This window comes from Ceratotherium simum, chromosome 16 (assembly GCF_057802395.1).
Source record: "Ceratotherium simum simum isolate JZ-2026a chromosome 16, ASM5780239v1, whole genome shotgun sequence".
NCBI classification, from domain to species: Eukaryota; Metazoa; Chordata; class Mammalia; order Perissodactyla; family Rhinocerotidae; genus Ceratotherium; species Ceratotherium simum.
The window spans coordinates 39755842-39779002 of record NC_141915.1 but is presented as its reverse complement, the minus strand read 5'-3'; the positions used below and the strand labels follow the sequence as shown (position 1 = coordinate 39779002).

General features: G+C 56.4%; 1 protein-coding gene across 1 annotated transcript; it reads right to left on the bottom strand.

The window, feature by feature from the left end:
* Positions 1-1598: 1598 nt before the first annotated feature.
* Positions 1599-22813, bottom strand: THRA (thyroid hormone receptor alpha). The gene is made up of 9 exons (XM_014790726.2): positions 22674-22813; positions 11938-12284; positions 9486-9553; positions 8801-8901; positions 6754-6901; positions 5915-6120; positions 4770-4916; positions 3915-4173; positions 1599-3361 (listed from the first exon to the last, which is right to left on the bottom strand). The coding sequence occupies exons 2-9, from the start codon at positions 11988-11990 to the stop codon at positions 3111-3113; spliced, it is 1233 nt and encodes a 410-aa protein (XP_014646212.1). The 5' UTR covers positions 11991-12284; positions 22674-22813; the 3' UTR covers positions 1599-3110.
* Between the last annotated feature and the right edge of the window lie 348 nt (positions 22814-23161).

Sequence of the window (23161 nt, the reverse complement as noted above, 5' to 3'; positions counted from 1 at the left end):
GCAACAATTACCATAAAAATATCTTTCTTTAAAATCCTGACCCAAAACACAACGGGGTGAAAAATCGCACATAACAGACATACTGATTGTCAACGTGGGGCAGGAGTAGGAGCCCCTCCAAGTCATCCCTACCGGCCCCACCTCTCCCTAGGGAAGGGACCTACCTCCGCCCCTGTTTCTGGCCACAACCCCCCTCCCCCCACCCCAGCACCAGCTTCTCATACATTCAGTAGCGCCTCCAGGGAAGTGTCCTCCTCCCCCCACCCAGGAGTTCCCAGGGCAGGAATTACTGTCCCCCTTATGGACGGTGTCTATGTCACACGCCCTGCCCTCTCCCAGCCCTGTAGACCCGCCACCAGGGGAAGGGGTAGGGGCTCCTCTACCCCCACCCTCCCCAAGTCTGAGCAGGGAGGAGGCTGGATGAGGTATGTGTGTTATGAGTGATGGGAGGGGGAATACTGAGATGGAGAGGCGGGTGATGGGGGCGGGGTAGTGGTCATGGCTCTGGCACCCCCTTGTCCTGGCCTGGCCCCCTCATCCTATTCCCAGCAGCCCCTCCCCCCACCAATACTGCACCTGCTGCCCCACCCTGCCTGCCCTAGTGCCCCGGGCCAATACTGGGGGAGGCATGCTAAGCACCCACGTCAAGGCCATCCCCCTCATTAGCACCAATGGCCCCCAGGAGAGGGCCCTGTCCCTCACTTCCAAAGCAGGGACTGGGACAGCTGCCTCTCTAGAGCAGGTGCGTGGCGCTCCTGAGTCCCCCTGGCTCCTCCCCCACCACGTGTACTTGCTCACACATTCACGCAGAGAAACGCACACATACACTCCAGATCACTGAGAGTGGGGGGGGAGGGGTCAGGGGTCAGAGTGGGGGATCACAGCTCATATGATTGGGAGGGGTGGGGGGATTTCCAAGTGCCTGTATGAGGCCAAGCCTCTTCAAGGCCTTTTCTCCACCATGTCCATGGCTGAGAATGGGGATGGAGGGGTAGAGGTGGGGATGGAGGGATGGGGGAGACAGCAGACAGGTCAGGAATTCCACTGGGCCCCCAGGGGCAGAACGAGGGTACAAGAGGGCTTATCCATGGGACTGGAGTAATACAGGAATCAGTACCCCAGGAGAGAGAGAGGATAGAGACAAAGACAGCACGGGCAGCCCACAAGCCCAAGAGGGAAGGGGCAGGCACATGCACAGGTGACAGCGGATGCTCTTCCAGACCCTCCACCCCTGTTGGAACACCTGAACAGTGGGGGAAGGACATGCCCAGATGGGCAGCATAGCATTGCCTTCCCGTGTGTGTGTATGTGTGTATGTGTGTGTGTGTGCGCGCGTGTGTGTATGTGCGCACACGCGCATATGTGTAGGGGCTGTGGCAGGCTGAGGGTCAGGGTGGGGTGGCAGGTTCCCCACTGCTTAAGACATTTTTGCCCCAATAGTGCAAAGCGCAGGAAGCCCTGGCACCCTCCCCCCCACCCCTGCCCCATTCCCCATGGCTTCCGGGGGCATCTGTGTCCACCCATCCATCCCTGCCGACATGCAGCCCTGAGCCCAGGGCCCTCTGGTCTGCGCTGTCCCTCCCCACCCGCCCCTCCCCCACCCACGGGAGGGCCACCTCCTCTCTCCCTCTCTCCCCTGCGGAGTGGGCAACAGTCAAAAGGAGGAAGAGGAGGGCAGCTCACCCACGTGCAGACCCACAGAGCACTCCTCCCCAGGAGGGTGGGAGGTGGCTCAAGCCAAAGTCCCTGAATTAGAGAAAAGAAGAGGGGAAAGGGGTCCCAGGGGCAGAAGGGCGGCTGGCCTAAAGAGCTTCAAAGAAAAAAGGAGGAGCACCAACCGCCCCTTCCCCTGGGGCCCCAGCTAAGTGCCATTTATCTAAGCACCCCCATTCCGGTGCCTGCCCACCCAGAGTCTGGGTTAGTGCATTGTGCGGGAGTGGGGAAAGAGGAGGGCAGAGGTTAGAGAGAGCCCAGAAGACAGATGGGAAACAGGGTCCTAAGGGGGCGGAGGCTCTGGGAGAGGCTCACACACACCCCCCCTGCCCCCCAGTGCAGCAGCATCTGGATTGTAGCTAATACTGCAGGATGTGAAGAGGGCGGGAGCCTGAGCCACAGTTTTTCTTGTGTGGGTGCCAAGGTGCGGACGGAGTGGAGGGGACAGGGAAGGCCCCTGGGGCTGGGCACCTGAAAGGGGAGCTGTGTGGGCAGCAGGGCAGGCTGGTGAGGGGCCAGCTGGCATCCAGCGTGAGAGGTAGATGGAACTCAGCGGGCACGAGTGGCAGAGAGCAGAGGAGTACTGGGGTGGGGGTGCCAAAGGGGCACAGAGGGAGGGGCAAGGCAAGAGGGGGTGGCCAGGACCCTGTGGTGTTAACTCACAGCTCTGATTGGCAGCCCTGCCCTTGGGGACCTGGTGTGGGGGGCAGTTCTCTCTGATTCGGGGGGAGGAGGGGCAGTTCTCAAAGTGCATGGGGTGGTAGGGGGGTCCTCCCCTCTGGCCAGCCTCAGTTAATAACTTAATATCATCTCTCTATCAATTGCTCGTTCTCTTTGTTTCTTTTTCTGTCTAGTTTTTCTTCATTTATCTTCTCCCCTTGCCTGGTTTCCAAAGTGCAGTTAGAATGACTATAATTTTTAACTTCCAGGGAAGGAGCCAAGCCAAGCCTTCCTTTGCACCCAGGCATCTGGGGAAACAGAGAGGCTCTTAGCCTGGAGGGGGAACCTAGGCCAAGGAACTGGGCAGGGGGCTCTCTCTTGTGTGTGTGTAGGGGGTGAGTTGAGGGTATCTTCCCCCACCCCACAATCCTCTGTCCCCTACGGTCAAGATGGCTTGTCCTCTCTTAGCTCTCTCTCCCTTGCCCTACCTTCTCAGAGGACACAGCCCCCCAGCCTTGACACTGTCCTTTTCATAGCAAGTTCATTGGTTTGCCCTGTCCCAGGGCTGGAGGTTCTGAGGAGGGACGGGGCAGTGCAGGGGTGTGTGGGAGCTGAATCTATCCAAGGATGAGAGGGAGGAGAGAAGAGGTGTGGGGGTCTCCCTCAGCCCCCAGCTCTGCCCCTTCTCTCCAGGCTCCTCCCCACCAGCTCCGCACACCCTCTGGCCGCCTGAGGCTTTAGACTTCCTGATCCTCAAAGACCTCGAGGAAGAGAGGGGGGAAAAGTTCGGTGGGGCACTCGACTTTCATGTGGAGGAAGCGGCTGGCGTGGCAGGCCCCGATCATGCGGAGGTCAGTCACCTTCATCAGCAGCTTGGGCCAGAAGTGCGGAATGTTGTGTTTGCGGTGGTTGACGTAGTGCTCGAACGCCAGCAGGTACGCCTCCTGACTCTTCTCGATCTTGTCCACACACAGCAGGCCCGAGCGGTCTGTGGGGAAGGAAGGAAGGGCGTGAGGGGGAGTGGGTGAAGGGAGCCCGAGGCGGAGAGGCTAGAAGAGCGAGGGAAGAAAAACACAGTGGGAGGTGGGTGTAGGAGCAACGGCAGTGCAGAGGGAGAGGACTGAGGGGACAGGGTATGGAGGGATAAGAGGACAGACGGACAGAGCGACAGAGAAATGGTAGCCTGGGAGCAGAGGAAACTTGGAGACAGGACAGGACTAGGGGGCAGAGAGCAGGGTTGGCGGTCAGAGAGGTGGGGTGGGAATGGGGGTGGAGAGGGGATGAGGGGCAGAGAGAGAACAGGGCGAAGACAGGATAAGGAGCAGGGGAGGGATAAGGAGGCAAGAGATGCGCCTGGGGAGCAGAACAGATAGGGGAATAGATGACAGAGCAGGGGAGAGGGGACAGAGGATGGGCCTGGGTGACAGATATGGCCTGAATGACAGAGGTAAGCTTGGGGGCAGAGAAGCTGAGGAGCAGAGAGAGACTGTAGGATTAAGGAAGGGAGAGAGCGACAGCCCTCCCAGCCAATCGGCAGGTACCTGTTGACATTAGCAGCACAGCCTGAAGCAGAGCCACTTCCGTGTCATCCAGGTTAAAGGCAGAGAGTGACTTGCCCAATTCAAAGATGGCGTCGGAGACTACGCCCAGGCCGCCATTCTTGAGCTGCTCCCGCTTGACGGCCATCTCCCCACTCAGCGTCAGGGTGTCACTCTCAGGGTCATAGCGGACAGCCGCCCGTAGGGACATGATCTCCATGCAGCACCCCTTCAGGAGGATGATCTGGTCTTCGCAAGGCAGCTGCAAAGCGGCAGGGCCACAGGAACACTCAGCATGCCCCTCACCACCAGTATCCCCATGAGTGCCCTCTGAGAGTGGCCTCAGCCAGTAATGTGTACTCTCAATAGCTAACCTTGTGCTGCCCTATTTCATTAAACCTCACAATTATGCTGTGAGTTAGGTCCTATCATTATCTCCATCCCCATTGCAGATGAGGAAACTGAGGTAGGGGAGTTGGAAAACATGGCCCAGGTCACACAGCTAGTAGGGCAGCTGTTCCCAGAGTTAGTACCCTAAGATGAGGAGAACTTTCAAGCTGCCTAGAGTTGGGGTGGCCACGTACCCTTGGCAGGGAGAGGGGCAGGGAGGGCCCAGGAGGGGCTGGAGAGACTGGGTACTTGGAACCTGCTGGTTCCTTAGGGATCAGGTAGCCCAGAGAGTGAGTGTGTGTTTGTGTGTGTGTGTATGTGTGTGTACACGCTGGGTGTGTTGACCTACAGGAATCGCTCCCTGTTCAGAGAACCTCAGATGAGCACGTGCTGGGACTGGGTGACATGAGGAGCAGTGCCAGGTCTCCCTCCAGTGTGGCACCATGTCTCCTCCCACCAGCTACTCACCTCGGAGAACATGGGCAGTTTTTTGGCAAAGTCCACCACACGAGTGATGGCCGGGGTGATGATCTTGGTAAACTCGCTGAAGGCCTCTAGGTCCACCTTGTCTCCATCTGGCATGGAGACGATGGGTGACTGGCCAATGTCATCCGGCTAGAGGGAGAGATGGGGGTCAGCTGGGGCTGCAGACCCCTTTCAACCTCTCACTGAGGCTCCCTGCCCACCAGGGGGAGCTCCAAGGCAGCTTGGGGAACGGGGGCCGCCAGGACCGTAGCTCGGGACTGCTGTGTCCCAGGCCTAAGGCTTCTCCTTCACCTTGGGGCAGAGAATAGACGAGAGCCAGAGCTCCAAGTCTGCTAGTAATAATAATCATAACAGTAGTTGAAGTAATGTTGTAATAATAGAAGCTATAATGGGTATTTAATATGTGGCCAGGCATTAGGCTACATGTTTTACACACATTATCTCATTTAACCCTCACCACAACCCTACAAGGAAGATATTATAATTATCTCCATTTCACAGACGAGGAAGTTGAGGCATAGTGCAGCTAATAAGCCCAAGGTCACATGACTAGTAAGTGGCAGAACCAAGATTTGAACCCAGGCTGTCTCACTTCTGACACACACATCTGCTTGGTATTGGAGCCCATGCTCTTAACAGTGCACTGTTCTACCCCCTGGCATACTCCACCAGGAACCAGATGCTTCTAGCTTCCCCCACCAGATATGACCAACTGTCCAGCTCCTCCCAAGCTGACTGTTCACTTGGTACTCAGTTTTCCCAGGGACTAACACAATGCCTGGCATCCAGCAGGTGCCCAAAAATACTGTTACACGACTGTGTCCTCACCCTCTCCGCCCAGTCACTGTGGGCAGGAAAAAGAGGGAGAGGTTGCCCCTGCTCACTGGAAATTCGATGAGGAAGGCAGGGTCCTGTCCTCACGGAGCTTCCAATCAGATGGAATAGGCAGGACCCAGACAGTAGCGACACATATACAGGTGTATGAATCAGGACCACCAAGGTGTGAAAAGTGTCAGCTTTGGGTCAGATTAAACTAAGGCGGCTTCCCGGAGGAGTCAAGACTCTGAGCTTGCTCTCCTCTCTCAGCCACCTGGCTGCCACTCTCCCCACGCCCCCTCTCCCCTTACCAGGAATTTCCGCCTCTGCTTCCAATGGCTGCCCTGCGCATTTGTGCTACGATGGGCCTCCGTGGCAACATGGATCAGATCCCACTCTTCGGGAGTGGGCTCTGGTCGCTGCTGCAGTGATCGAATCATCTCCTCCTTCCGTCGCCGCTCCCGGTTCTGCTCAATCAGTTTGCGCTTGGCCACCCGCTTCGAGTCATCTAGAACCACTGTCAACAACAGACACAGAGTGTGCATGACACTCTCCATAATCCTCTCAGGAACTACTCTTCCCAGTGTACAGGTTGGGGAAACTGAGGGCCAGAGAGGTTAAGCGACTTCCCAAATCACCTAGCAGTTGGGTGGCACAACCTGGACCATGATAATCACTGGGACCACATCAACTCCAATTTGGGCTGATCCAGAGGAACTGCACGTTCTGGTCTAAAGGGTTATGGTGACAGTAGTTACTAGATGACCCTGCCATCCAATCCCTAGCCAATGAAAGATGCCCTCTCTCACCCCAAAGTGGGGTGCCTTCTCTGGTAGTTAGGAACTGTGCTAGGGTGGGGTGGGGTGCTCAGGACTTTTTTCTACCTAACAACTCCCTCTAAGGCCCTGGAGTGGTGCAAGGCAGGTAAGCACTGGGGCCTGTGTGCAGGGCCCACAGAAGAATCTCGTTTCTTCTTCCCCAAAGATGAGGGCAGCAGGGACCAAGATTCTCAACATTCATTCAGCCATCGGCCTGACCTTGATTGTCCCTCTGCCCTGGGGGTCCTGAGGGTACCCTGGAAGGGAGCTGCCATATCTGAATTCACTCCCACTCGCAGCCACCTGGCCCGACCCTCTCCCGATCCCCTTACAGTCCATGGCCATGCCCACGGCGATGCACTTCTTGAAGCGGCACAGCTGGCACTGATTGCGGGTGATCTTGTCGATGACACAGCAGCTGTCATATTTGCAGGAGTAGGTGGGATGGAGGTTCTTCTGGATTGTGCGGCGAAAGAAGCCCTGGGGTAGGGGGAGACAAGCATGCTGTGATCATGATCTCCCCCCTCCTGAATCAACCATGCAGTTCACTAGAGGGGAAGGGAATTAGTGAGGGAACCTGGCGTCCTCCTGACACAGCAAGCCCAGGGTCACTGGGCTCTGCCAGGACTTAGAAGGACCTTAGAAACACATGCCCTCAGCCCCCAGGCCGCTGAGGGGTGGGGGTACATGCGTGCTGGTGGTGGTGGAAGTAAGGATCACGACCACAGTGGGAAGATTGGGGCCTGAGATGGTGTGAGGGGCCGCGAGGCTTGAGGAATAGCAGCTTTCAAAGTCCAATTAATACCTTATTTTCCATCTTGCTAAATGACTCTAAAAACAACACTGACCCAAAAACCATCCTCATACATGCTGCCTGCTGCCCATACAGGTGGAATTCATGAAATAGGGGGTAAAAAAGTCAAGAAAAGGCATTGGGTATGAACTCTGGTAGCTTTAAAAGAAAATTTTCAATTCTATGTATCATGTTTAGTCTTTACTTTTAAAGGAAAAACCTCAGGAATCAAGACGGTAGTATTAACATGAAGAGCTAGTATCTGCTGAATGCCTCATATGTGCCAGGCCCTTAGAAGCCTTTTCTTTCATGCATCATGCCATTTAACACTCGTGTCAACCCCATGGGGAGGAACTGTTACTATCTCCATTTTGCCAACTAGGAAACTGAAGCTTCGAGAGACTAAGCGATTTGTCCAAAGTCATATGAATAAATGGGGAGCAGAGCCAGAACTGGACCTGAGGTATGGACACCAAGGTCTGAGCTCTCAGATTCTGGGGTGCATTAAAATCACCTAGGGGACTTACCACAAATACGGATTCCTGGGCCTCACTCTAGACCTACAACATTGAACTCTAGTGTGGGGGCCAAGGCATCTCTGTCCTTTTGGGATGCTCCTCTGGGACTCAGATGTCCTTGAGGGTGAGGCTCCTTGCTCTATGTTACACTGCTTGTATTGCTTCCAGGAACACTGCTCTGGGACTCTAAATCTCTGGTGGTCTTGGTTTGGTTGATACTAAGAAAGAAAGGAACTTGAAGCCTTAATGTATTTTTAAATATTTCTGTTTCTTGAAAGGTCTTACATTTTCAGGTGATGATGATCCTGGAAAAACCATGCAGGTTGAAATGTCCAAAGCGAAATCTAATTAAGCCTCCCCAAGTCTACGATCTTGTCCCCTCTGCCCAAGGAGACTCTGCCATCCTCTTCTCATCTGCACCCCACCATGTTCCCCAGCACTGGTTCTCACCCTTCCAGGTGCAGTGGAAGCAACTGGGGAGCCTCTTCCAAGGCAGATTCCTGGGCTCCACCACAAAAGGTTCTGATTGAGTAGTGTTGGGATGAATCCTGGGGATCTGCATTTAACTAGTACTGCAGGTGGTCCATGAACCACATTTTGAAAAACACTGATGTTGGTTTCAGCTGATGTTTGTCTCTCTCTGGTTGGCTGTGAGCAGCTTGAGGGCAGGGCATACACTACACCCCTCACACCTAATACACCAAATGGATGGATGATAGCTGACATTTATTGAGTGCTTCCTATGTGCCTATCACTATTGTAAATACACTATGTGAATTATCTCATTTAATTCTCCCAACAACTCTATGAGGTAGGTAGTATGATTATCTTCATTTTACAGATGAAGAAACTGAGGCTCAGAGAGATTAAGCATCTTACCTATGAGTGGCAGAGCAGGGATTATGAGTGAATAAATGAATGAATGAATAAGAGAAGAGAAATGATGATGTAACGGTGGGCTTTAGGTTACATGTTTATAGAGCTGTCTGTTGTGCCAGGTTGTGGGGGCCTTAAAGGGAGTGAGATGGGGTGGTGGTGAGGGAGGGGCAGGAGCTGACTGGTCCATACCTTGCAGCCCTCACAAGTGATGCAGCGGTAGTGATAACCGGTTGCCTTGTCCCCACACACGACACACTGCTCGTCTTTGTCCAGGTAACTAGGGATATACCCTGGGAGGGAGGAACGGAGGCAGGCATGGCTTGGGCCCCCAGCAGAGAGGCTCCTACACTTTCTCCAACCCCCAACTTTTCCTTCCTGGCCCATTCCCTAGCCCAGCCTCCCTGAAGGGTTCTTTGTGTCCAGTTAGAATCCTGGAGACACATCAGAGGTCATCTTGTCCATCCCCTTCCCTAAGAATATGGAGAATCCCAGTTCTGACTGCCCATTCAGGGCTTTTCTCTTGCTGCATCAAAGGGGCAGGGGATGTGGGAGAAGGAGAAGCAAACGTCAGCAGCTCATCTCAGGGGAATGTAGCCCTTCGGCCCTTTAGCCCAGGCCCTGATTCGGGGGGCGGGGCTCAGGCGAGGGCGTTATAGGAGAAGGGAAGAGGCCCTTCCTGACCCAATCCATCCTCAAAGGCTGGGGCATGCCCACATCACCCCTCTCACCTCCAGACAAATCCATCCCAAGCCCTCTAGGAGGCTCTCCCCACAGGATACAGGAGCTGCTGGTATGCGCCCAGGCCCCAGCAGAGCCCAGGCCTGGTTTGGTGGGGTTGAGGGCAGGGAGAAAGGGCACACATAGCCAGGCTCACCTGACATGCTGGTTTTCAGGGAACATTGGCCGTTCTTTCTTTTTCGCTTTCCATCTGGTGACCTGGCACTGGGTGGGGGCAAAGTGGGCAGAATCACAGAGCAGTCTTTGGGCAGCCCCCTCCTCATCCAATAGGCTTATAGAATCCCCCAGGCCCAACTCCTTCCATCTGGTGTCCTCATTCTACCTTCCATTCCCAACCCAGGTCAGCTGACAAAACTGAGAAGGATCCAGTTATCTAGAAGCTTTGGGGAGAGAGATAAGGGGCTTGGCTGGGGCACAAGCATGTTCTAGGGCCCCAATACACACACACACAGATAGACACACACGCATTATAAAGTCCTAAACACTCATAATCCACAAGATATCCACATATTTAAGCCTTCATTACATGACACATATGCAGAAAGAATCTTCAAGTCATGCTTAAAGCTGTATAATCTTTAGAACACACACACATATGTGCAATATAAGACCAGCACATATGAATAACTATGCAGCCTTCAATATTAACCCAAGCATGGGAAATAAGCACCAGGATCTACATATCTGTACAACTTTCAGGGCATTCTCAAATGTGGTATATGACCTCTAGAATATGCCCATGTGTTACACAACCCTGTGGACAGGCATCTAATAATACCATCCCCCACCCCCAATGAACATGTTGCTTGATTTCCAGGTCATGCACACATGCTAAATAACCACAGTGATTGAAAACATATAGTGCCTAGCAACTGGAAGCTAGAACGAACAATATGAGAATAGGAAGGGACTTCCAGAGTCCGTGTCCACAGCCTCCATTTAACAGAGCAGCAAACCTGGTGACACTGGGCACTGGAGTCTGAGCCAGGACAAGGACCCTGGGCCCCTCCATGCAAGGTAATAGCAATCCTCAGCCACTGCACATACATGTCACCAGCCTCTCCACATGTGTTACATAACTGTAGCACACACAAGTTACACAGCCTTCTACATGCATGCACAGATTGTATAACCTCCCACACATAACCTGAGTGTGCATGTTGTAGGGCCCCTCCCCCTGGAGCCCAAAGCAGCTCCCAACACACTGACACAGTGACCTTGGCCAGGGTCACAGTCACAGACAGCTCTATGTTCCATACACCCTGGAGATTACCCTTGTCTGATTTCTACAATGGTTGGAGGGTCAGATCTCAATCCCGCCTCCAGGAGTGGTGGGTGCGGAGGATCTCCCGGCCACCAAGGCTCCAGTTGAGCTGGCAGTCTTCAGCAATTAACTAGACTCACAGCCTCTGGGTGCAGTCCCAGGGAAAGCCACAAGGTGGTGCAGGGAGATGGGGGAGGGGAGGAAGACAGGGGAGGGGCTGCAGCTCTGGGGGACCAGGAACTGGCATTCCCGCCTTTCTCTGAGCAGACTCTCCCAGACTCACAGAAGTCTGGGCAGGGAGGTACAGAGGCTGCAAGCGAGAGCTACGCAGTGATAGGCTTCATCTTTTTCAGAGTCCCCCCGTGGGGTGATGCTTTGGGGGGGTACCCCAGGTGCCCTACCCAACTGCCAGCCCCATCCACCCACATCCTCCACCCCTCCAGGGACCCAGTCTTGGGCCCCAGGGCTTTGCCTGGCCAGGCCTCCGGCCTCCTGGCTCAGGATCTGGTCTCCTAGGCAACAGCCACACTGCTCCCCAGAGCACCCCCTCCCCCCACCCTCTCCCTGGCCATAGGCACAGGCTGTACCCAGATCTCGGGGCACCACGCCAACTGGCACAGAGCTCTGTGCCACTTGGAGCCGATGGGAGAGGCAGAGACCCTCAGGGCTCTCAAGGGCAATGCAGGTCATAGGTAACCCACCCCCAGTTGTGCGTGCAGGGCTGATGCCTCTTCCATGTGTGAGTAAAACCTTCATACTTGGCATTCACTTCCACTTCCTGGGAGGAGTCCCATGGCAGTGCCCGCCCTTGCCCATGAACAAGGAAGAGCTTGTGGGGCTCCCAATAGGTTCCCAATATAAGTGCGGGCTGTGACCAATAGTTACTGGTGCACGTGCCTGAAACGTCACGTCACATGCACCATGGCTTATGGATGGCACACTAGTGGTCAGATATGAACGGGCTGGTGGGAGAGGAGGAAAATGGCAAGCTGTCTGCATTCTATATGCTCAGGTGAGGGTGGCTGAGGGGACACTGAGGGCATTGGAGACTGCCTGGCGCTGTCAAGGGGGCCTGCTGCCTGAATTACTCTGCTCTGCGTCACCTCCCGGCTCCGAAATGGGCATTTCACACTCCAGGTGCCTAATTCCCTGCCACATGTGAATATGACCTCATCTCCTGGGCAAAGGTAGGCAGCAGGCTTGCTGGCCTCATGCCCATCCCCCTAGAGGTGCTTAAAAGGCCCAAGTTTGCTCTCCTTTGCCCAGCCAGGGGACCATGCCTGCTGCCTTGGAATTGGCACGACCTCGTTGCTGGACCCATTACCTGTTCTCCTCTGGGTCTGACCCACACTCCACCTTGCTTGGCTTCTGTTCCATTCACTTCAATTCCATCCAGGATGCCCTCCAGCACGCCAAGAGACTGGGGTGGGCACACTGGCCCCCCCGACACGCCCACAGGCCGCCCACCCCCCGCCACCCAGGCCCTAGGGCACAGCACCCATGGTGCCTGCCTCAGCACTTGGCCTTTCACACCATGCCCTGCGCCCCAAGGGGGGCGGGCGGTGAGAGGGGCCAGGGAGTGGCAGGTGGTAAGGTTGGGGGGCAAGCTGGGTCCGTGGGGGGGTGCTTGGCTGGGGGAGTAGTTTCAGAGTCTTGTCCTGTCCAAATGTCCTGCAGAGAGAGGAGAGAGGCAGGGATAAAGTGGCACCATGGCGGGGGTGGGTGGATAGGATTCCTTTGGTGGCAACACTTTGGGCTCTTGGGGCTCATAACAAGATGGTGGTGGGCATGGAGGGCAGGCACAGGGAGAGGACCAGGCTAACCGCTCAGATCAACAGGTACAGCAGGCAAGGCTGGTGATCCACATCCTAAGCCCCAGACATGGAAAAGCATGGAGGGAAAGAATGAGGTAATCCATATACCATGTCTCAATCTTCACATTTGATCAAGTGCCTGGCCCTTAATAAGTGTCCATTAAATGTTAGCTATTGTTACCATCCCTCTAGCCAAGTTTTCCCAAAACTCATCAGTATTATAGGGCAAAAGGGGACCAGAGAGAAGCAGTTTTCAGCTCAGGCATGGGGGGTAATGTGAAGGAAGGGTGGGGCATGGGGGCAGCACACAGGGGTCATGAGCCCACCTAAGTGCCTTAAGGGAGAGAGATATTGAAAACAGTGGGGAGCTGACCTCCCTGCTGCTCGCCGAGTTGTGGGTCCCTAACTCTAGCCCCTCAAAGACGCCAGAGCTTCCCATTCAAGGTCCCAAATCACACTTCCCAGTCTGAGGACCAGACTTCCCAGTTGGTTTAGCTGAGCTGCCACCCATCGGGATGGCAAGGAGAAGGGGAAAGGAAACTAACACTCATTGACTGAGTAGATAGTATGTGCCCTCCAAAGTGGGCATGAGAACTTTAAAGATGAGGAAACTGAGTCTCAGAAAGCTTGATCATTCACTCAAGTTCACACAGCTAGTAAGCAAGTCACTCAGGGATAAAAACCTCGCAGCCTCCCTGGAATGCTAGCCGTGTTCCGCTACCTGGGGTCCAGCGTAGTACCAACCTGGGCCCACCATTCCCTCTACACTGCACCTCTGACCACAGGCTACAGACCTGAGGCTTACTGTCTGCACACACAGGCAGGTGTGGGTATGTGAGAGGGGGACAAAGGGTGCAGCTCCCCAAACACAACCTCCATCACGTGCCTACTGTACCAGGGACCTCGCCCCTGGGCCCCCCGGCCCCACCTCCAGGAACTGATAAGGAGCCAGGGTGGGAGGGGAAGGGAGAGATAAGTCAGGCCATTGGGCAGGGCAGTGGGACAGGGCCTCTGCACTCAGGCAAGCCCCCAGTGCGGGGACCGTGGCAGGAGTACAGAAGGGTGGCCCACTCTGCCACTGATACCCCCACAGACAAGGACTAGGCACTGGGGGCTGGAGAGGAGAGAGGGTGGGGGGGCGCGGGGGGGGGCGCAGGCGGGGAGCCTTAGCCCAGGGAGCTGTCAAGAAAGTAGGTCAAGTTTTTCTTGGCTTGTGGAGAAATTCCTGTTATAAATTTATAATGGCATAGCCAGCCCTAGGGGTGGAGGTAGGGGGAGGAGAAGGAGTGGGTGGGGATGCCCAGGGACTGGGCAGTGGGGCCTGCTGCTCTCAGCCAGAGCAGTGAGAGGTAGGGGGCCAGGGCAGTTGTGGGGGTTGGGCTGGACAATAGAGGGCTATTTTCTCTCGCCTCTGTTTCCACTTCTATCTGTGCCCAGCGAGGCTTCCTTTGGTCTGTCTGTCTGCATCTGAATGTCTCTCTCTCTCTGGGTCTGAGTGTCTCCCTGTCTCCCCCCAGGCTGTGCCTCGGTGCTTGGCACACCCTGGCTGCGGTGCTGCCCCCGCCTGTCTCCTGCCCACCTGGCATGCTGCCACCACTTGTTTACAGAAGCTGGAAAAATCCACTCGCCAGCCAGAGGCCCAAGCGCCCCCGGGGAGGGGAGGAGACAGGCACAGGAGTGGGCATGCTGAGAGAGGGGCAGCCCTGGGGAGCAAGCCCTGAGGACAGGCGAAGAGGGTCATGGTGTGTGGGAATGGGCATTAGCAGCTGTGGTGAAGCTGGGCAGGGAACACCAGCAGCAGCCACATGGCATGGGCAGCTCCTGCCCCAGGCCATAGTTCTGGAGGACCCCCTCCACCACGTACCCCTTCCACTGCCAGTTGCTACAGGGCACACCTGGGGCAGTGCCAACCTAAGCCATCATGTTTATTTTCCCTTCCCCCTCCCCAGCCCAGCCTTAACTCCAAATGTGTCTGGGCACTGCCAAGGGCTTGCACGTGCCTGCTAGGGGGAGGGGCAGGCTCCTTCTCTGCCTCACCTCTGTGCTGAGCTGAATGGTGCCCTGGTGCCTGTCCGTGCAACCCAGGCTAGGCTGAGCCCCTGGCAGTGGGTAGAGGACTAAAGTGCTGCCCTCACTGCTGAGGGCACCCTCATCTGGCACCTAGCAAGAGGCTGGAACCCTTTGGGACTCTTCATCATCTCTCTAGGGACGTACCTGGGCCTCTGAGGCACAGAGAGCAAGCACAGGGCCCAGCATGCAGGGAGGCACATACCACGTGAGCCTGTGCTAGCTGTGGGCAGAAAAAGGTCAGCATGGAAGCGGGTGGGACAGGGATACCCCCCCTGAACAGCGGCCTCTCTCCCCTCCTCCTGGAGTCCAGCTTAATTCCCCTAGCTCCTTCCTGGCACACCCCCTGCAGAGGCGGAGGCTCAGCCCCAAGGAAGTGGAGAGAGTGGAGCTATGGGGTTCTGAGACTAGGCTGAACAGCTGGACACAAGACCCACCTGTTGGCTGGCCTGGCCACCAAATCCCTCTTTGTCAGATAAGAGCTGCCGGTTGGCAGTGTGGGCAAGGTGCCCGCGAAGGGGGAAGCATTTCATTAAGCTTAAGTGCTTCTGCAATGGGGGGACAGAGACAAGAGGCCAATGCGGCATCCACAGGCACCATGCCAGGTTCCCACTGCAGGACTGTCCCACTCCATAGTCCTGCAGACCCAAGGGACTGCCCCAAAGGACTCCTGGGGCTGCCAGAGGGGATTCCAGCCCCCAGAATCTAGCCCCAAATTCTACACACACTACTCCCCTGAGTATCTCCTCTTAGCTTTGGCCCCTCCTGTGTGGGGCCCCTGAACTTTGTCCTCAATGCTCTAAAGAAAGCTCAGGCCTCCTCTTGCCAACTACAGAGGGAAAGACGCACACACAGGGGAGGGAGCTGAGAGAAGGCGAGGAAGAGGAGGAAAGGGGTAGAAGGGATGATGGAGAAGAAAGAGGAGGAGGGGCAAGAACAAAGAGTTGGGCAGGGATGACAAGAAGTAGAGAGAGAGGATGAAAGGCCACAATGAGATGGAGGACGGGGAGAGAAGGGGTGAGGTAGAGAGGACAGAGAAGGGGAGGAGAGACAAATGGAGGAGAGGGGAGACAAAGAGAGAAAGGTGACAAAGAAAGATGGGTGGGGGGTGCTGCATGCCCCGCCTAAGTCCCACCCCATGGAGGCTGGGGGGAGGGGAGAATAGAAATGGTTTCCACGGTGACAGCTGGTTCTTGGTGGCCTGGCATGTGGGCTATTAATAGTGCTGTGGGTAGGTTCACACCTCCCTCTCCCCTTCCCCTCTGCCTGCTGCTAGGGTGGGGGGAGATACTTCCCCCTACTCCCAATTATGTGACATTGATGTCCAGACTCCAAACTATAGGAGCCAAGAAGGGTGATGCTAAGGGGCCCGGGTGGCCACTGTAGCCCAAACACACATACGGGCATGCACAGGCAAACACAGGCATCTGTGTGCAGACACTGCCGCCCATGCCAACGTGGGCTCCCGTGGGCAGCCACAAACACCAACAGCCCCTGGGAGTCTTGATGGTGGAGGCTGCAGCAGCAACAGAGGCCCCTACATTGAGGGGTAGATGCTCCTCGGGGCTGGGACCTCTTTCTCCTCCCCCAGATCCCCCTGTTCCATTCTCAGGTATGGACAGAGTGGGACTACCCCACCCAACTGGCTGTTATCCTAGTGTAGGAAAGAGAGGAGTAAAGGCAGGAAGGAAGGTACTATTTGGCAGGTGTGAGATGACAGAGGAGCAGGCACCAGCTTGGCAAGCGGGAGGGAGGGAAGGGAGGAAGGCAGTACTCCTTGGTGGGCTCTCGCTGGGCCCCCATGAGATGGGATTCTGGAGCTTAAGGGCAGTGACCCTTAAGTCTGATCTCCTAGCCACTGTGGGGCCTTGGAGGCTAGAGAATGGGAGATGGGGGTGGGGGATATGACATAAGGGGGAGATTGGTTACTTAAACAAAAGATCCTCTCCCCCAAAAGAATATAACAGGAAACTCCCCCCAGCAGGTCAGAAACAGAAAGACATAAACAGCAGCCTTGACTTGGGCCAGATGCCCAGTATTAACATCAAAGGCTGTGTTCCCCCCGCCCCCCAAACCTCACCCACCTGCTGCTCTCCTTTCCCTCTGCCCACCCCAGGCCAGCTCCAGTCAGGTATCAAGGTGGGTGCCCAGGTCTGGAGGTCACCTCCATCCCCCATGCCCAGTGACCACGGCTGTACCCACACCCACACCCCAAAGCTCAGCCCCTTCCCCGCCAGCCCACATAACTTCATGCCCCCTGCCCCAATTCCTCTCAAGAATGGAGGTGGAGATCCAAGAAGCCCAAAAGGCAGAGTTAGTAACACCCCACGCTGGGCATGGCACATTCTCCCCATCCCCCCACCCCCAGCAGCCAGCCGGGTAATTGGAGCTGGGGCAGCTGAATGCTAGAGGCATGAATGTCACTGGGCCAAGGCGCTTGCTGCAGATGGCATCATGGGCACAGAGCTTGGGGTCCTCCCTTCCCCACTTCCCCCTTCCCAGGGGAGGCCTTAGAGAGGAGTTGTCTGCAAGCCCTGGGGAGCATCACCCAGGAGGGAAGGGAATGATGGAGGGGAAAAGAAAGGCAAGGATGTTCTCTCAGCCACCCGAAGGAGGCGGGAGCTAGCCCCCACCCGAGCAGAAGTGGCAGAGGCAGGGAGAGAGAGGAAGAGAGAGCGAACCTGGGAGAGGGAGAGAGGGAGAGTGAGGGAGAGAAGAGGGGAGAGGAAGAGAGAGGAAGGGGGGAGAGGGAGGGAATGGAGAGAGAGAGGGAGGAAGAGGGGGAGAGCGAGAGACTGAAAATTGTGTGTGTGTGTGTGTGTGTGAGTGAGAGAGCGAGAGCCGAGCGCGCAGGCGAGAGCAAGTGAATGCAGCTGAGAATCGGCACACACACGGACACGTGCAGACACACACACTCACTCCGCATGCGCAGAGCCACGGGCTCCCAGTACCCGGTTCCAGCGGATATTCTGAGCCCTCCCCAACCCACACATGCACAACACACGCACACATGGTTGCGCGCACAACACACCCACTCACTGATGTGTACAAAAACGCCGATAGCCACCAAAGCCTCGGGTCCCGTTCTCCTTCTCCCGCCCACGCTCCTGGCTAAAAGAGAAAATGAAACAGGCAGCTAAGACTCTGGGAGCCAAGAGCTCATCTCTTCCTTACAAGAGGAGGAGAGGAGGAAGAGGTGGGCTGGGGGCTTGGCCAGATACGCTGCTCTTTGCCACTGCTTCGGGGTGTGGCTGCGCCTTTGGCCCTAACCTTTAACCCCAGTCCTTGGTCTCCCACACTGAGTGCTCACCCCCAAAGCTGGGGAGCAGGGATAGCATTTCCTAGGCACCAGTAAGTTCCATCTTGCTCCCCTTGTCTACCCAGAGAATTTCTACACCACCTCACACAAAGGGAGGTCCCCTTTGGCACCCCAGCCTTGGCCTGCCAGGGAGGAGGGTGGGCAACACCACATTCCTGAAAACCATATGTCCCCCACCACACACCAGCTCCAGATGCCTCTGTGAGAGACTGAGAATCCTCTCTGGTTCCAGGCGGCATGTGTATCCCCACCCTGGAACATGCCAGGCCCTGGGAGGAGAATCCACAGGCATTGCTTCCCATGGCAGGATGTGACATGGGTTGAACACAGGTGTTATCCCATGTTACGTCCTTTACCATCACTCTGAGTGAGGTAGGCATCAGTGTGTCCAGATAATGAAAACCCAGGCCCAAAGTCACCAACTGGTGAATGGCTGAAACCCAGCCTCCAACTCCTAGCCAGTGCTCTTTCCACTGTGGTCATGCTTGACTCCTTCCCCAAGAGGCACATAAGTCCCCCAAGCACCTTTGCAACCAGGAGAACTAGAGTTGAGATTAGACCCCCATTCCAGAGGCTCCCCAGTGGCCCACCATAGAGCATCACTCCCTTGTCCTTGCTGCACCTTGAAGGGGAGGGGCTGAATTAAAAGGGATTTGGGGAAGAGAGAAGTCTTATCACCAGACTCACAAAGGGAAAGAGGCAACCCAGGACAGACCCTGGATCTCAAGGTGCCATGTCTACCACACTGGTCTTTACTCAGTGCCACTGCCCTTCACATTAATGCCCCCTCGGACAGGGGTAGGGAATCTGGTGTCAGCCAAGCCTGGGTCCTGGTTGATTGACTGATGGTAGCTAGCTGGGATGCTGCATCCCCAGGAGAGAGGAAGGGTGCTGTACTCTACACATAAGAAGAGAGGGGGGTTGGGGAGATGAGCCTGCTTTCCTTGTTATTTCTCTCCCCTACTCCCAGTACTCAGACTTGTCCCGACAGAGATGCAGTGATGCCCAAACATTGATGCACATGGCCGTAACTGGGGAGGTATGTCCCAGGCTGAGATGCCAAGGGCTCCTTTTAAGCAGCAGCTAAAGGGGAGGGTAGAGGAAGGCAAGGCAGAGGGGCTCCAGGTTACCAAAACTTGTGGGGGAGAGAGAGGTGACATGAAGGGTGAGGAAGCTGGAGATTAGGGACTCACTATGCTTCCCCCCCCCACCCCCTGGGCCCGTCCCATTCCTGTGATGTCTAGGAGATCCAATTCTCCACCAAGCTTCTCCAAGAAATCCAAGGGACCCCAGACCCACAGGCTCTCCCATTGTAGCAGCTAACAATGTATGGATGGATGTGCTTGTTACGCACCAGGCACTTTTTAAAAGCATCTTACATGTTCTAACTCCTCTAATCCTCAAAAAGCTGAATGAGGTAGGTATTATTATCCCCAATTTACAGATAAGGCAAGGGAGAGGTTAAATTGCTTGCCCAAGGTTATACAACCAGCAAGTGGCAGAGCTGAGAGTCAAACCCAGGCAGCCTAACTCCAAAAAAATTCCCTGCTCTTAACCATTACAGCATATTAACTGCTAGAGGAACGATACCCTTTTTCTCTCATCCAGCTATGTGTTCCCTGTGACCAATCCTCAGTTTCCCTTTTGTAGCAGCCCGTGGATTCTCTATGGTAGAATCATTACCAAATAGGCCATGGCTCAAGGGGAGCTTGGCCAGAAATGCCCAGTGCCCCCTAGGCTCTGGGCCTTCTGCCCCAGTGGCCCCTGCTCAAATTCCCTCTCTGGAAGAGTTGCCCATTTTGCCACTCTGGGCTGGAGCCTGCACTCATGGGAGAGGGCCTTGCTCTGTCCTGCACATAGTCTGGGCAGCTGGGCAAAGAGGACACAGCTGTTGGGCATCTCTGAGGTGGGTCTCAGCTGCCAGGGGTGTGGAGAAAGGCCATTGTGAGTCCTGCCATGGACCCAGCTCAGCTGGATCCTGCCAACTCCCACCACTGCCCTTGGTGGCAATTATTTTCCAGCGGGTCAGCATGGTGGGGAGCCTCTCACTGGCTTGTTTAGGCGCTAGCTAGCTGCAGCCTGCACACCCAGGGCTTCCACAGAGCTGGTGTCCCCTGGCTGAGCCTGCCAGCCTGAGAGGTCAGCATAGGTGTAACTGACCCCCTTCCCTTCCCCCCATTCCCAGCCCCCAAAACTTGCTGGCTGCAGCTGCAGCACTGAGGAAGCGCAGGATGTCCTGAGCAGCCAGCTGAGCCCCCCGCCCCCCACCCCAGCCTCCCAGTGACCCCAGAGGCTGGGCAGGCACGGCGAGGGGCGGGGCTTGAGCATTAACAACTGGAAAAGTATGAAGACCATCACTGCCAGTTCCCAGCTCTGAGAAAGGAGACTATGGCAGAAACAGAGACAAGAACAGGGTAGCGACAGGGTGAGAGCGAGTTACAGACTGGCAGAGAAACAAGGAGAGGGAGAATCAGACACAGCAAGACAGAGCAGCAGAGAGACAGCGTTAGAGAGATATTCCAAGTCAAAAAAACACATCACTCACCCAGACACTCACCAGCATACGGCCTCCTAAGGAAGGCTTCCAAGTTTAGACAGGAGGGCAGAGGTGGGAAGAGGGGCCAGACTCTTGGTGGGAGGCAGGAACTCAGCTGGGGGCAAGTGAGCAGCCCCAGGAAAGGCTCAGAAAAATGACCCCAGCAGAGGCAGCTAGACCCCTCATTTGCTTGTAGGGTGGGGAGAGGGACCGCTCCCTAGGAGCCAGCTCTCCCCGACACCCCCCTCCCCCAGCAGCCAGGATAATCCCAGCTGCTGGAAGTCAGTGGAAACTGCTCAGGCCCATGACTCGGCCCTCTGGAACCCCCCTGCCCCCCTACTCTCTTTGCTCTACTTTCTACTCCCTCCAAAAAAAAAAAAAAAGCTGAGCCTAAAGGAAGAAGACAGGAGGAAGCTTGGGGGAAAGAGTCTATGACTATGTGTGCATCTAGGGGTGTGTCTGACTGCACAGCTACAGTGTGTGCATCTGGGGTTGTCTGGACACAACTGTTGGCGTGGACCTGTGACTGTGTGGACTTGAGCCTTGTGAACGCCTTCTGCACCTGAGTCCGTGGGTGCAGGGACTGTGTGCAGATGAGTGCACCTGTGTCCGGAGTTCCCACAGTCAATCAATTAACAAGTATTTACAGAGCACTTCCTGTGCTAGGCTCTGGATGGGATCCAGAGCTCTTTCAGTGATTCTCCCAGGTCTCAAGGAGCTCACCATCTAGCAGGGTGGGATGACAAGTGACGGAGACCGAGAATGTTATCGTGAATGCATACCTCGCACCATTATGCAGTAAAGTCTTTTCATTCAGACAGATTAATTTTCTTAGGCGCAGGGGTTTTACAGAACCTCACAGAGTCCAGGAAAATACTTGTTGCTAAGTTGTGTATACATGTGTTGATGCGTAACTGCGTTTGCATTTGACTGAGTGACAATCACTGTCACAGCAGGCGATGATGCCTGTGTGACTGGGCTCATGCGAGCACGTGTGTGCCTGTGAGTGACAGGGTCTTTTGTAATATGCGGCTGTGTGCAACTGCTCTGTGTTCATGCATGCGTGCGATAGTGACTTTTTCTGTGTGGGTGACAGTGACTCCTTCTTGTCCCTGTGTGTGACAGCATCTCTGTGTGACCCTGTTCGTGGGTATGTGCATGGGTCAGTCTCCCTGCTCTTGGTCTCCCATGGGTGTGTCCCACCCCTCCGAGCACCCGCGTGCAGCCGCAGCCTGCCTCTCCCCTTGTCCCCATGTGGGTGTGTCCAGCGGCTCCTGTCCTTGAGTCTGCCTGGGTGTCCCTGGGTGTGCATGTGGCTGTCTGTATGGGCATATCTCTGTGTCTGCATGTCACATTTGCTTCCCCCCTCATCTTGGACAACAGCCCCCTTCTTCCCTGCCTCCTCCTGCGGCCAGAGCCAGCATTGAGGGGTGGGCTCCCAGCCCACTAGCTTTCCTTCTGCGACTCCCACCCCTGGAAATGGTGGCTCTCTCCATTGCCCCTATCATCCCCCCCACCCCCATGCCTTTTTTTCACACCGGACAAGGCAGGGCCCCAGCCAAAGAAGGGGCACCAGAGACACGTTGCAAGGGGGGGGAAACAAAGGGGGGGCACACAAAACACAGGGCCGTTCCTCCCTCCCTTTTCCCAACCACCCTAGCTTGCAACCCTAATCATCTAGGGACCCTCAAATACACTCCCTCACCCCCAGCAGCGTTTTTTGCAATTAGGAGTGTTGCAACCAGAGAGCCATGCTCAACTGGGGAGGCGGATGAAGTGGCGGGGGGGTGGGGGTGGCGGGGGGACGGGGACTTTCCTCTCCCGGGGCCCGTGCAAGTCCACCCCCCACCCCACTCATATTGCCCTCCCCAGCTGGAGGCAGCTTTGCAAAGGCCACTCGGCCTCGGCCTGGAAGGCTAGGGGTGGGGGCTGGGGGGACAGGACTCCCGCGCACCGTAAACAAACCGCGGCGCGGCGGGCGGGGGAGCTCCGGCGGCCAGCAGCGGGGCCCGGCCCGGGAATGCGCAGCGGACGGGCCGGACAGAGGCCGGGCGGGCCCTCGAGGGGGAGGCCTGGACGCCATCTCCGCCGGCGAACCTTGGGGCCCACCGACCTCCTAGCAACACCTCCCTTCCCCAGGGCGTAAGCTGCAAGCTCCCGTGCTGTGACAGGGTCACCGGGGCGCCGGGGAAAGCTGAGGCTGGCAGCGGGTAACCCCCGGGCGCCCCCAGCCCGCCTGGGAGCTGGCCCTAGAGCCCCGCGGCTTTGCATAATCAATCGCGATGCATTTGCATATTAATGCCCCCTCGCTCCCTCCCCCGTACCTCGGCGTGGCGCGCTAGACCAGGCTGGGCAGCGACGCGGGGTCTCAGCGCCCCGTGCTGGGGGCGTCCATGGAGGGCTGGTGGGGCCCGGGCCGCCCGCCTCCTGCGCCCGGGTGTGAGTGCGAGTGAGCGCGGGGGGGCGGGGGGCGAGTGTGGCGGCCCCGCGGCTCCTCCGGCAGAGGCGGCGGCCGCTCTTGGCTCCTCCCTCCCCCGCCCCGCTCGGGCTGGGGCTCGAGCTCCGCGCGCCCGGCCGGCTCTCGGCTGCTCCCTGCAGGCCGCCTCGCCGCCGCCGGCCCCCGCCCCCCGCCGCGCCCCGGGACCCCGGCCAGCGCCCGGCCGCCCCTCGGCCGCCTCTGCCCCCGCCCTCCTCGCACACGCCCTCCCCACTCCAGGCGTCTCCGGCAGGAGTGGTACTTGGTGACATATTTTAGAAAAGATGTCATTTAAAAAATAGCATTCGCTTGCTGGAAGAATTGGAGGTTTTGGGG